Source organism: Dendropsophus ebraccatus, chromosome 1 (genome assembly GCF_027789765.1).
Source record: "Dendropsophus ebraccatus isolate aDenEbr1 chromosome 1, aDenEbr1.pat, whole genome shotgun sequence".
NCBI classification, from domain to species: domain Eukaryota; kingdom Metazoa; phylum Chordata; class Amphibia; order Anura; family Hylidae; genus Dendropsophus; species Dendropsophus ebraccatus.
This window is the reverse complement of record NC_091454.1, coordinates 228,992,215-229,006,971: the sequence shown is the minus strand read 5'-3', so window position 1 is coordinate 229,006,971 and position 14,757 is coordinate 228,992,215. Positions and strand designations below refer to the sequence as shown.

The 14,757-nt window shown below is 54.8% G+C and overlaps 1 protein-coding gene across 2 annotated transcripts; it reads right to left on the bottom strand.

The window, feature by feature from the left end:
• Nucleotides 1-403: 403 nt before the first annotated feature.
• RNF167 (ring finger protein 167) lies at nt 404-14,425 on the bottom strand. Of its 2 annotated transcripts, none has more exons than XM_069947249.1 (10): nt 14,131-14,425; nt 10,969-11,067; nt 7,073-7,159; nt 6,737-6,859; nt 4,908-4,995; nt 4,344-4,434; nt 4,168-4,276; nt 3,263-3,356; nt 2,533-2,613; nt 404-915 (listed from the first exon to the last, which is right to left on the bottom strand). In XM_069947249.1, the coding sequence occupies exons 2-10, from the start codon at nt 11,056-11,058 to the stop codon at nt 653-655; spliced, it is 1,026 nt and encodes a 341-aa protein (XP_069803350.1). In that variant the 5' UTR covers nt 11,059-11,067; nt 14,131-14,425; the 3' UTR covers nt 404-652. The 2 variants fall into 2 exon arrangements, with proteins under 2 accessions (XP_069803350.1, XP_069803435.1); XM_069947334.1 differs by having other exon boundaries at nt 4,168-4,273; nt 14,131-14,424.
• Nucleotides 14,426-14,757: the final 332 nt, after the last annotated feature.

Genomic DNA, 14,757 nt, shown 5'->3' with positions numbered 1-14,757 from the left:
AGGGGAGGTCCGTAGTGCGGGGGAGGAGAGGGGGTCTGCAGGGGAGAAGGGTCTGCACTGCGAGGGAGGAGGGGTCTGCAGTGCAGGGGGAGGAGAGAGGGGGTCTGCAGTGCAGGAGAGGGGGTCCGCAGTGCAGGGGAGGGGCGCAGTGCGGGGGAGGGTCTGCAGGGGAGAAGGGTCTGCACTGCGAGGGAGGAGGGGTCTGCAGTGCAGGGGGAGGAGAGAGGGGGTCCGCAGTGCAGGAGAGGGGGTCCGCAGTGCAGGGAAGGGGTGCAGGGGAGGGGCGCAGTGCGGGGGTGGGTCTGCAGTGCGGGGGAGGAGAGCAGGGGGGGAATCCGCACTGCGAGGGAGGGGGGGGTCTTTAGTGTGGGGGCACATCGTGGGGGAAGGGGGGCACGAAGGGGGGGGGTGGCAGTCCACAGTGCGGGGGTGGGGCCGCATTGTGCTGGGGGAGGGGAGGGGGAAGCACCTCATTCTTTCATTATCATTACAAAAGATGGCCGCCAGCAAAGGCTGATGGAAAGAAACCGAATCACATTGCGACAGGAGCGAGGAAGACCACCACCATTATCATCATCATCACACAGAATATTACGGGGGAGGGGTAGTGTGTCAGTCAGAGCAGTGGATTATGGGTACTGGTCACATGACCTCACACCAGGACCGCAGTGGTTGTTGTCTCCTGTGTCGCCGGGGGAGGGGATTCCTCCATACTGCCAAAGGTGGGAGAAGGTCGGAGGAGGGGCGTGCGCTCATTATCACTCTCCTCCCCGCCGCGCTCACTGTCCGCCGCCGCCTCCTGTCCTCCATCTTCCGAGTCCGAGTCTTCCTGGGTGCGCAGGACGCGGTGCTTACAGATCGGGCAACTCCTCTTAGTCTTAGTCAGCCAGGGGTCAATACAGCCACAGTGATAGGCTGCAAGGAGAGAGAGGAGAGCGTGAGGAGAGGACCCCCGCCATAGCCCCCCAACATTAGTGTCAGCCCAGGGACCCCCGCCATAGCCCCCCAACATCAGTGTGAGCCCAGGGATCCCCGCCATAGACCCCCAACATCAGTGTGAGATCAGGGACCCCCGCCATAGCCCCCCAACATCAGTGTCAGCTCAGGGACCCCCACCATAGCCCCCCCAACATCAGTGTGAGCCCAGAGACCCCCGCCATAGCCCCCCAACATCAGTGTCAGCTCAGGGATCCCCACCATAGCCCCCCCAACATCAGTGTGAGCCCAGAGACCCCCGCCATAGCCCCCCAACATCAGTGTCAGCTCAGGGATCCCCACCATAGCCCCCCAACATCAGTGTGAGCCCAGGAACCCCCGCCATAGCCCCCCCAAAATCAGTGTGAGCCCAGAGACCCCCGCCATAGCCCCCCAACATTAGTGTCAGCACAGGGACCCCCGCCATAGCCCCCCCAACATCAGTGTGAGCCCAGGGATCCCCGCCATAGCCCCCAAACATCAGTGTGAGCCCAGGGACCCCCGCCATAGCCCCCCCAACATCAGTGTGAGCCCAGAGACCCCCGCCATAGCCCCCCAACATCAGTGTGAGCCCAGGGACCCCCGCCATAGCCCCCCAACATTAGTGTCAGCCCAGGGACTCCCGCCATAGCCCCCCAACATCAGTGTGAGATCAGGGACCCCCGCCATAGACCCCCAACATCAGTGTGAGCCCAGGGACCCCCGCCATAGCCCCCCAACATCAGTGTGAGCCTCCTCCCCTTCCTCACAAAAAAACTGAGAAGCTGTGCTGTATTCTGGTGGCTGTGGAGTCATCAATATAACGCTGTGTGCACCCCACGTCTCCCACAATGCAGTGCAGCAGGAGGACAGTGCTCCCTACACCGCACGTCACCCACAATGCAGTGCAGCAGGAGGACAGTGCTCCCTACACCTCCCACAATGCAGTGCAGCAGGAGGACAGTGCTCCCTACACCTCCCACAATGCAGTGCAGCAGGAGGACAGTGCTCCCTACACCTCCCACAATGCAGTGCAGCAGGAGGACAGTGCTCCCTACACCTCCCACAATGCAGTGCAGCAGGGGGACAGTGCTCCCTACACCTCCCACAATGCAGTGCAGCAGGAGGACAGTGCTCCCTACACCGCACGTCACCCACAATGCAGTGCAGCAGGAGGACAGTGCTCCCTACACCGCACGTCACCCACAATGCAGTGCAGCAGGAGGACAGTGCTCCCTACACCGCACGTCACCCACAATGCAGTGCAGCAGGAGGACAGTGCTCACTACATCTTCCATAATGCAGTGCAGCAGGAGGACAGTGCTCCCTACATCTCCCACAATGCAGTGCAGCAGGAGGACAGTGCTCCCTACATCTTCCACAATGCAGTGCAGCAGGGGGACAGTGCTCCCTACATCTCCCACAATGCAGTGCAGCAGGAGGACAGTGCTCCCTACACCTCCCACAATGCAGTGCAGCAGGAGGACAGTGCTCCCTACACCTCCCACAATGCAGTGCAGCAGGAGGACAGTGATCCCTACACCTCCCACAATACTGCGGGTTTCCTATAATACTCACCGTGAGAACAGGGCAGAACGCGCAGTTTGTCGCCCTCCTCGTACTCCTCCAGACAGATGGCGCACACGTCGTACTCGTCACCTGGCCGTATATAAAGGGTATTTAGTGTTATATAACTTCTGCACAGTATAATGACATCACCCCGATCACATGACTCCTGTATCAGGCGCCCACAATTCTACACAATTCCAGGCTGTGCAGTGAGCGCCATCTTCTGGTCGGCTCTGATCACTGCAGCCCACATGACACACAGAAAACATGGAGAAATTACCTCCTGAGATGCCGCCCTTATTAGGGTGGGACACCAGTGACCCCTCCCGGGAGTCAGCGACACCCCCTCCCTCCATCATATATAGTGTGTGTATACCCGGTGCCCCCCCCCCCCAGTAGTCTATAACATCCCTCCGCCATGTATAGGGGGGCGTATACCCAGTGACCCCCCCCAGTAGTCTATAACATCCCTCCGCCATGTATAGGGGGGCGTATACCCAGTGACCCCCCCCCCCCCCCCCAGTATTCTATAACATCCCTCCGCCATGTATAGGGGGGCGTATACCCAGTGACCCCCCTCCAGTAGTCTATAACATCCCTCCGCCATGTATAGGGGGGCATATACCCAGTGACCCCCCCCCCCCCCCCAGTAGTCTATAACATCCCTCCGCCATGTATAGGGGGGCATTTACCTGGTGACCCCACCCCCGGTAGTCAGCGACACCCTATTTTTACTCACCCTTCTTGAACTTGTGGACGGGGATTTTCTTCAGCTGATCCTTAGTCAGACGATTCTTCCGCAGCTTCTTCCTGTGCTGCACGCAGCGAATGATCTGTGAGGAGAGGGGGGAGCAGCGTTACACCCCACACAGGAGTCTGTGCTGAACTACAAGTGTCAGCAACTACATCACCCAACACCGGACACACAGACAGGACCAGACTATCCGACACAGGACACACAGACAGGACCAGACTATCCGACACAGGACACACAGACAGGACCAGACTATCCGACACAGGACACACAGACAGGACCAGACTATCCGACACAGGACACACAGACAGGACCAGACTATCCGACACAGGACACACAGACAGGACCAGACTATCCGACACAGGACACAGACAGGACCAGACTATCCGACACAGGACACACAGACAGGACCAGACTATCCAACACCAAAGACACAGACAGGACCAGACTATCCGACACTGGACACACAGACAGGACCAGACTATCCGACACAGAGGACACAGACAGGACCAGACTATCCGACACTGGACACACAGACAGGACCAGACTATCCGACACCGAGGACACAGACAGGACCAGACTATCCGACACAGGACACACAGACAGGACCAGACTATCCGACACTGGACACACAGACAGGACCAGACTATCCGACACAGGACACACAGACAGGACCAGACTATCCGACACTGGACACACAGACAGGACCAGACTATCCGACACAGAGGACACAGAGAGGACCAGACTATCCGACACTGGACACACAGACAGGACCAGACTATCCGACACCGAGGACACAGACAGGACCAGACTATCCGACACTGGACACACAGACAGGACCATTGGATACACACAGACTATTACATGCAGTACCCGGCACCGGTACTCACCATGACTGTGCACATGACGATGATGACGATCACCACGACAATGATGAATGGGATGAAATAATAACCAAGATTAAAGGGATAATCCGGGAGCAGAAAGACGTGAGCGCTGCTGAGAGAGACAAGCGTTAGCCTGGAGGGTGAGAGGGGAAGACCCCACCCCGGACTCTAACACTTACTCATTATAATAGGTGAACTTCTCTGACAGATTCCTCCCAGAGCTCGCTCCTGTAAACACTGCGGGAATGATGATCTCATTGCGGATGTGCTCTGCGGGGGAGGAGACAGAGAAGTAAGGAGCCGGAGCAGAGGGGGAGGCGGGCGACGGAGCAGAGGGGGAGGCGGGCGACGGAGCAGAGGGGGAGGCGGGCGACGGAGCAGAGGGGGAGGCGGGCGACGGAGCAGAGGGGGAGGCGGGCGACGGAGCAGAGGGGGAGGCGGGCGACGGAGCAGAGGGGGAGGCGGGAGACGGAGCAGAGGGGGAGGCGGGAGACGGAGCAGAGGGGGAGGCGGGAGACGGAGCAGAGGGGGAGGCGGGAGACGGAGCAGAGGGGAGGCGGGAGACGGAGCAGAGGGGGAGGCGGGAGACGGAGCAGAGGGGGAGGCGGGAGACGGAGCAGAGGAGGAGCAGGGAGACGGAGCAGAGGGGGAGCAGGGAGACGGAGCAGAGGAGGAGCAGGGAGACGGAGCAGAGGAGGAGCAGGGAGACGGAGCAGAGGGGGAGCATAAAAGTTTTTACTCACCATCATTCCACGCCATATTCAACAATGCATCAGAATCAACATTATATACTATAGCAGCATCATATCCTGACTGCTGAGCATGGAGGACCTGGAGGGGAAGAAAAACATTACTACCCTGGAGGGGGTGGGCTCATAGCTCCTCCTATCTGTATCACCCTGCAGGGGGCGGGCTCATGGCTCCTCCTATCTGTATCACCCTGCAGGGGGCGGGCTCATAGCTCCTCCTATCTGTATCACCCTGCAGTGGGCAGGCTCATAGCTCCTCCTATCTGTATCACCCTGCAGTGGGCAGGCTCATAGCTCCTCCTATCTGTATCACCCTGCAGTGGGCAGGCTCATAGCTCCTCCTATCTGTATCACCCTGCAGGGAGCGGGCTCATAGCTCCTCCTATCTGTATCACCCTGCAGGGAGCGGGCTCATAGCTCCTCCTATCTGTATCACCCTGCAGGGGGCGGGCTCATAGCTCCTCCTATCTGTATCACCCTGCAGGGGGCGGGCTCATAGCTCCTCAAATCTGTATCACCCTGAAGGGGGCGGGCTCATAGCTCCTCCTATCGGTATCACCCTGCAGTGGGCGGGCTCATAGCTCCTCCTATCTGTATCACCCTGCAGTGGGCGGGCTCAAAGCTCCTCAAATCTGTATTACCCTGAAGGGGGTGGGCTCATAGCTCCTCCTATCTGTATCACCCTGCAGTGGGCGGGCTCAAAGCTCCTATCTGTATCACCCTGCAGGGGGCGGGGTCATAGCTCCTCCTATCTGTATCACTCTGCAGGGGGCGGGGTCATAGCTCCTTTCTGTATCACTTGCAGGGGACGGGCTCATAGCTCCTCCTATCTGTATCACCCTGCAGGGGGCGGGCTCATAGCTCCTATCTGTATCTCCCTGCAGGGGGCGGGCTCATAGCTCCTCCTATCTGTATCACCCTGCAGGGGGCGGGGTCATAGCTCCTCCTATCTGTATCACCCTGCAGGGGGCGGGCTCATAGCTCCTATCTGTATCTCCCTGCAGGGGGCGGGCTCATAGCTCCTCCTATCTGTATCACCCTGCAATGGGCAGGCTCAAAGCTCCTCCTATCTGTATCACCCTGCAGGGGGCGGGGTCATAGCTCCTCCTATCTGTATCACTCTGCAGGGGGCGGGGTCATAGCTCCTTTCTGTATCACTTGCAGGGGACGGGCTCATAGCTCCTCCTATCTGTATCACCCTGCAGTGGGCGGGGTCATAGCTCCTTCTATCTGTATCACCCTGCAGGGGGCGGGCTCATAGATCCTCCTATCTGTATCACCCTGCAGGGGGCGGGGTCATAGCTCCTCCTATCTGTATCACCCTGAAGGGGGCGGGCTCATAGCTCCTCAAATCTGTATCACCCTGAAGGGGGCGGGCTCATAGCTCCTCCTATCTGTATCACCCTGCAGTGGGCGGGCTCATAGCTCCTCCTATCTGTATCACCCTGCAGTGGGCGGGCTCAAAGCTCCTCAAATCTGTATCACCCTGCAGGGGGCGGGGTCATAGTTCCTCCTATCTGTATCACCCTGCAGGGGGCGGGGTCATAGCTCCTATCTGTATCTCCCTGCAGGGGGTGGGGTCATAGCTCCTCCTATCTGTATCACCCTGCAGGGGGCGGGGTCATAGCTCCTCATATCTGTATCACCCTGCAGGGGGTGGGGTCATAGCTCCTATCTGTATCACCCTGCAGGGGGCGGGGTCATAGCTCCTCCTATCTGTATCACCCTGCAGGGGGCGGGCTCATAGCTCCTCCTATCTGTATCACTCTGCAGGGGGCGGGCTGATAGCTCCTTTCTGTATCACTTGCAGGGGACGGGCTCACCTTAATGTCAAAGTTGCACTCAAATCTGCGTATGAGGGCGATAAAGATGGTGGCATTGTCCCTCAGGGGTGGAGGGGCGATGGGCGCACAGGCAGTCTCCGGTTGGGCATGGATGATATAACCCTGATAAAGAGATGAACATTCTTCTCAGAAATAATTCACCAAGATTTATGGCCGCCATTTTATAGTAAGAATCCCTCTGTTGCCCACAGCAACCAATCACAGATCAGCTTTCATTTTACCAAAGCAATGTGAGAAATGAAAGCTGAGCTGTGATTGGTTGAGTAAAGTCAATGAACCAAACACCAAGAGAGCAGTGTACAGCGCCGCACATACCCTCAGCCCATCCAAGGGCAGCGGAGAACCAAACTGTGCAGGGAGATCCCCGAAGTCCTCCAGCTCCGTCCTGTTCTTATCCGAGTACTGCGAGAAGACACACAGCTGTAATAACATGATAATATACCCCCCACCTGTATACCAGTCATTGTGCCTGACCCCACCTGTATACCAGTCGTAGTGCCTGACCCCACCTGTATACCAGTCGTAGTGCCTGACCCCACCTGTATACCAGTCGTAGTGCCTGACCCCACCTGTATACCAGTCGTAGTGCCTGACCCCACCTGTATACCAGTCATTGTGCCTGACCCCACCTGTATACCAGTCATAGTGCCTGACCCCACCTGTATACCAGTCATTGTGCCTGACCCCAGAGATACAGGGCGGTAATAACCTGATACTGTATCCCACCCCACCTGTATACCAGTCATAGTGCCTGACCCCAGAGATACAGGGCGTTAATAACCTGATAATATACCCCCCACCTGTATACCAGTCATAGTGCCTGACCCCACCTGTATACCAGTCATTGCGCCTGACCCCAGAGATACAGGGCTGTAATAACCTGATACTGTATCCCGCCCCACCTATATACCAGTCATTGTGCCTGACCCCACCTGTATACCAGTCATAGTGCCTGACCCCACCTGTATACCAGTCATTGTGCCTGACCCCACCTATATACCAGTCATTGTGCCTGACCCCACCTGTATACCAGTCATAGTGCCTGACCCCACCTGTATACCAGTCATTGTGCCTGACCCCACCTATATACCAGTCATTGTGCCTGACCCCACCTGTATACCAGTCATAGTGCCTGACCCCACCTGTATACCAGTCATAGTGCCTGACCCCAGAGATACAGGGCGTTAATAACCTGATAATATACCCCCCACCTGTATACCAGTCATTGTGCCTGACCCCACCTGTATACCAGTCATTGTGCCTGACCCCACCTGTGTACCAGTCATAGTGCCTGACCCCAGAGATACAGGGCTGTAATAACCTGATACTGTATCCCACCCCACCTGTATACCAGTCGTAGTGCCTGACCCCACCTGTATACCAGTCATAGTGCCTGACCCCAGAGATACAGGGCTGTAATAACCTGATACTGTATCCCACCCCACCTGTATACCCGTCATTGTGCCTGACCCCACCTGTATACCAGTCGTAGTGCCTGACCCCAGAGATACAGGGCAGTAATAACCTGATACTGTATCCCACCCCACCTGTATACCCGTCATTGTGCCTGACCCCACCTGTATACCAGTCATAGTGCCTGACCCCAGAGATACAGGGCGGTAATAACCTGATACTGTATCCCACCCCACCTGTATACCCGTCATTGTGTGACCCCACCTGTATACCAGTCATTGTGCCTGACCCCAGAGATACAGGGCGGTAATAACCTGATAACATACTTGCCCCCCGCTGGGGATGCTATAACACAATAGTAGATCACCTGATGAAAAGCGCTACAAAGTCCAACGACCGCTACAAAGTCCAGCACCTCAGAGTAATAAATACTTGGCCTAGGTAACTGCCAGGCAATGTGTCCCAGACATGGCTGAAATACTCTGTGCTGCAGTGACTATTCACTATATATCATATACAGCACCCAGCAGTGTGAGACGGGCGGGGGTCCTGCAGTCTTGGTGGCAATAGAGGCAGATACTTTTAAGGAACCACTTTGTACTGTTTTCTGATGCCCTGTACAGACTACTGGTGGGGGAGGGGGTGGGCAGTGCAGACCCCCATGTAGCTGAGTGGTGGGCACAGTGACTGGATGATACTACAGTCATGGCCAAAAGTTTTGAGAATGATACAAATATTAATTTTTACAAAGTCTACTGCTTCAGTTTATAAAATGACAATTTGCATATACTCCAGAATGTTCTAAAGAAGGATCAGCATAACAGCAATTACTTACAGAGTCAATATGTGCCTAGAAAATGAACTTTATCCCCAAAACACATTTCAGGGTTGGAGATCAATCTGTCATGATTAAGTAAGAACGACACCACTGGACACTTTAAAAGGAGGCTGGTGCTTGGCATCATTGTTTCTCTTCTGTTACCATGGTTATCTCTAAAGAAACACGTGCAGTCATCATTGCACTGCACAAAAATGGCCTAACAGGGAAGAATATCGCATCTAGAAAGATTGCACCTCAGTCAGCAATCTATCGCATCATCAGGAACTTCAAGGAGCGAGGTTCCATTGTTGCCAAAAAAGCTCCATGGCGCCCAAGAAAGACCAGCAAGCACCAGGACCGTCTCTTAAAAGTGTGGTCAGCTGCGGGATGGGGCTACCAGCAGTGCAGAGCTTGGTCAGGAATGGCAGCAGGCAGGTGTGAGGGCATCTGCACTGTGAGACTGCGGAGACTCTTGGAGCAAGGCCTGGTCTCATGGAGGGCAGCAAAGAAGCCGCTTCTCTCCAGAGAAACATCAGGGACAGACTGATATTCTGCAAAAGGTCCAGGGAGCGGCCTGCTGAGGACTGGGGGAAAGGTCCAGGGAGCGGCCTGCTGAGGACTGGGGGAAAGGTCCAGGGAGGGGACTGCTGAGGACTGGGGGAAAGGTCCAGGGAGTGCACTGCTGAGGACTGGGGGAAAGGTCCAGGGAGGGGACTGCTGAGGACTGGGGGAAAGGTCCAGGGAGGGGACTGCTGAGGACTGGGGGAAAGGTCCAGGGAGTAGACTGCTGAGGACTGGGGGAAAGGTCCAGGGAGCGGACTGCTGAGGACTGGGGGAAAGTCATTGTCTCTGATGAATCCCCTTTCCGCTTGTTTGGGACATCTAGAAAACTGCTTATTGGGAGAAGACGAGGTGAGCGCTACCACCAGTCTTGTCTCATGCCAACTGTAACCGGCATCCTGAAACCATTCATGTGTGGGGTCGCTTCTCAGCCAAGGGAATCAGCTCTCTCACAGTCTCACAGCCTAAAAACACAGTCATGAATAAAGAATGGGACCAGAACGTCCTCCAAGAGCAACTTCTCCCAACCGTCCAAGAGCAGTTTGGCCATCGACAAAGCCTTTTCCAGCATGATGGAGGCCCTTGCCATAAAGCAAATGTGATAACTAAATGGCTCAGGGAACAAAACATAGAGATTTTGGATCCATGGCCTGGAAACTCCCCAGATCTTAATCCCATTGAGAACTTGTGGTCAATCATCAAGAGACGGGTGGACAAACAAAAAGCAACAAATTCTGACAAAATGCAAGAGCTGATTGTGCAAGAATGGACGGCTATCAGTCAGGATTTGGTCCAGAAGTTGTATGAGAGCAGCCGGGGAGAATTGCAGAGGTCCTGAAGAAGAAGCCACAACACTGCAAATATTATAGACCTGCTGCAGTAACTCATTCTAAGGGCGGGTTCACACTACGGAATTCTCGCGGACAATGTCCGCGGAATTCCGTCAGCTGTCCGCCCGCACATCTGGACGCCTTTCCGCCGGCCCCATAGACACCATTCTATGGGCCGGCGTATTCCGCTATACGCTGAAAGAAGTGTCATGTCACTTCTTTTAGCGGATCACGGAATACGCCGGCCCATAGAATGGTGTCTATGGAGCCGGCGGAAAAGCGCGTGCCCGTGCGGGCGGACAGCTGACGGAATTCCGTGGACATTGTCCGCGAGAATTCCGTAGTGTGAACCCGCCCTAACTGTCAGTATAAGCTTTTGTTACTCCTAATATGATTGCAACTATATTTCTGTATGTGATAAAAACATCTGACAAACACACATAAAAACCAGAGGGCAGAGGATCATGGGAAAATAGAAGATTTGTGTCATTCTAAGAACTTTTGGCCATGGATATAGGAGGAGCCGCTGCACCAGGACACCCCCCCCCCCCCCAAATACATAAATCCACAATATATTATCATCTTACCGCATAAATCCGGCACTCCGAGACTCGGGACCAGCAGAGGAGTAACAGGAAGGAGCCAAGGAGGAGACGATGGGGGGGCCACACCGCCATATTGTCTCCCTATAACACAGAGGGGCGAGAGGGACATCAGCTCTGTACAATACAGACTGGATCTAATACCAGGAGGGGTAATAAGAGGAAGATTTAATACCTGGAGGGGGTAATAAAGGGGGGGGGGTCTTATACCTGGAGGGGGTATCTAATACCAGGAGGTGGTAATAAAGGGGGGGTCTTATACCTGGAGGGGGTATCTAATACCTGGAGGGGGTAATAAAGGGGGGGGGGTCTTATACCTGGAGGGGGTATCTAATACCTGGAGGGGGTAATAAAGGGGGGGGGTCTTATACCTGGAGGGGGTATCTAATACCTGGAGGGGGTAATAAAGGGGGGGGGTCTTATACCTGGAGGGGGTATCTAATACCTGGAGGGGGTAATAAAGAGGGGGGGGGTCTTATACCTGGAGGGGGTATCTAATACCAGGAGGTGGTAATAAGGGGGGAATTTAATACCTGGAGGGGGGGGGGGGGTCTTATACCAGGAGGGGGTAATATATATGGGGAATCTAATACCAGGAGGGGGTAATAAGGGGGATCTAATACCAGGAGGGGGTAATAAGGGGGATCTAATACCAGGAGGGGGTAATAAGGGGGATCTAATACCAGGAGGGGGTAATAAGGGGGATCTAATACCAGGAGGGGGTAATAAGGGGGATCTAATACCAGGAGGGGGTAATAAGGGGGATCTAATACCAGGAGGGGGTAATAGAGGGGATCTAACACCGGGAGGGGGTAATAAGGGGGATCTAATACCAGGATGTGGTAATAAGGGGGATCTAATACTGGGAGGGGGGAATAAGGGGGGAGGGGAATCTAATACCAGGAAGGGGTAATAAGAGGGGGGGGGAATCTAATACCAGGAAGGGGTAATAAGGGGGGTGATAAGAGGGGGGGGGGGGTAATACAATGAGGGGGGAATAAGGGGGATCTAATACCAGGAGGGGTAAGAAGGGGGGTTCTAATACTAGGAGGGGGGAATAAGGGGGGAGGGGAATCTAATACCAAGAGGGGGGAATAAGGGGGAGGGGAATCTAATACCAGGAGGGGGGAATAAGGGGGATCTAATACCAGGAGGGGGTAATAAGGGGGATCTAATACCAGGAGGGGGTAATAAGGGGGATCTAATACCAGGAGGGGGTAATAAGGGGGATCTAATACCAGGAGGGGGTAATAAGGGGGATCTAATACCAGGAGGGGGTAATAAGGGGGATCTAATACCAGGAGGGGGTAATAAGGGGGATCTAATACCGGGAGGGGGTAATAAGGGGGATCTAATACCAGGAGGGGGTAATAAGGGGGATCTAATACCAGGAGGGGGTAATAAGGGGGATCTAATACCAGGAGGGGGTAATAAGGGGGATCTAATACCAGGAGGGGGTAATAAGGGGGATCTAATACCAGGAGGGGGTAATAGAGGGGATCTAACACCGGGAGGGGGTAATAAGGGGGATCTAATACCAGGATGTGGTAATAAGGGGGATCTAATACTGGGAGGGGGGAATAAGGGGGGGAGGGGTTCTTTTACCAGGAGGTGCTAATAAGAGGGGGGGGGGGGGGGGGAAACTAATACCAGGAAGGGGTAATAAGTGGGGATCTAATACCAGGAAGGGGTAATAAGAGGGGCGGGGTCTAATACCAGGAGGGGGGAAAAGGGGGGATCTAATACCAGGAGGGGGGGGGATCTAATACCAGGAGGGGGGAATAAGGGGGGAGGGGAATCTAATACCAGGAAGGGGTAATAAGGGGGGTGATAAGAGGGGGGGGGTCTAATACCATGAGGGGGGAATAAGGGGGATCTAATACCAGGAGGGGTAAGAAGGGGGGTTCTAATACTAGGAGGGGGGAATAAGGGGGGAGGGGAATCTAATACCAAGAGGGGGGAATAAGGGGGAGGGGAATCTAATACCAGGAGGGGGGAATAAGGGGGGGATCTAATACCAGGAGGGGGGGATAAGGGGGAGGGGAATCTAATACCAGGAGGGGGGAATAAGGGGGGATCTAATACCAGGAGGGGGTAATAAGTAGGGGGGTCTAAGACGGTAAGAAGGCAGAGAGACGGTATACAGAGGGATAATAGGGCAGAGAGACAGTATATAGAGGGGTAATAGGGCAGAGAGACGGTATATAGAGGGGTAATAGGGCAGACGGTGGTATATAGAGGGGTAATAGGGCAGACGGTGGTATATAGAGGGGTAATAGGGCAGAGAGACGGTATATAGAGGGGTAATAGGGCAGAGAGACAGTATATAGAGGGGTAATAGGGCAGAGAGACAGTATATAGAGGGGTAATAGGGCAGAGAGACAGTATATAGAGGGGTAATAGGGCAGAGAGACAGTATATAGAGGGGTAATAGGGCAGAGAGACAGTATATAGAGGGGTAATAGGGCAGAGAGACAGTATATAGAGGGGTAATAGGGCAGAGAGACAGTATATAGAGGGGTAATAGGGCAGAGGGTGGTATATAGAGGGGTAATAGGGCAGAGGGTGGTATATAGAGGGGTAATAGGGCAGAGGGTGGTATATAGAGGGGTAATAGGGCAGAGAGACGGTATATAGAGGGGTAATAGGGCAGAGAGACGGTATATAAAGGGGTAATAGGGCAGAGAGACGGTATACAGAGAGGTAATAGGGCAGAGAGACGGTATATAGAGGGGTAATAGGGCAGAGAGACGGTATATAAAGGGGTAATAGGGCAGAGAGACGGTATACAGAGAGGTAATAGGGCAGAGAGACGGTATATAGAGGGGTAATAGGGCAGAGAGACGGTATATAGAGGGGTAATAGGGCAGAGAGACGGTATATAGAGGGGTAATAGGGCAGAGAGACGGTATACAGAGGGGTAATAGGGCAGAGAGACAGTATACAGAGGGGTAATAGGGCAGAGGGTGGTATATAGAGGGGTAATAGGGCAGAGAGACGGTATACAGAGGGGTAATAGGGCAGAGAGATGGTATACAGAGGGGTAATAGGGCAGAGAGACAGTATACAGAGGGGTAATATACACAGATGAGTATTAGTATGAATGGCTCCGGGATTAGATACATTGATGTATACACTGTATCTCACCTTGTGTGTCGCAGCGTCCAGGAGTCACATCCTCAGCTCCGGGGGCGGCAGAAGAGTACAGCGCTGTGTATACTGTGTATATAGAGTACAGCGCTGTGTATACTGTGTATATAGAGTACAGCGCTGTGTATACTGTGTATAGATCCGTGTATGTTGTGTATATAGAGTACAGCGCTGTGTATGTTGTGTATATAGAGTACAGCGCTGTGTATGTTGTGTATATAGAGTACAGCGCTGTGTATGTTGTGGATGCCTCCTCGGCCGTTGGTTTCCGGTCTCCTCCCCGTCTTCTCTTCACATCCGGCGCTTCACCTCCTCCCAGATCCTGAGCCCTGTCCGATCCCGCTGTGTGTACAGCGCCGTACTCTGCTGGGAGGTTTCTGCAGGCAGTAGTGGAGGGGGGGAGGTTTCTGCAGGCAGTGGTGGAGGGGGGGTTCTGCAGGCGGTGGTGGAGGGGGGGTTCTGCAGGCGGTGGTGGAGGGGGGGGACGTTTCTGCAGGCAGTGGTGGAGGGGGGGGGGGTTTCTGCAGGCAGTGGTGGAGGGGGGGGGGGTTTCTGCAGGCAGTGGTGGAGGGGGGGGGGGGGTTTCTGCAGGCAGTGGTGGGGGGGGGTTTCTGCAGGGGGGGG

What these genes read in the sequence shown, in the direction of transcription:
- RNF167 (XM_069947249.1), bottom strand. Translation starts at nt 11,058, where the DNA reads ATGGCGGTGTGGCCCCCCCATCGTCTCCTCCTTGGCTCCTTCCTGTTA. An exon ending in AAGTTCACCTATTATAATGA is followed by an intron (nt 4,277 to 4,343) that starts GTAAGTGTTAGA and finishes TGTCTCTCTCAG; the next exon opens with CAGCGCTCACGTCTTTCTGC. An exon ending in CGTTCTGCCCTGTTCTCACG is followed by an intron (nt 916 to 2,532) that starts GTGAGTATTATA and finishes CTCTCCTTGCAG; the next exon opens with CCTATCACTGTGGCTGTATT.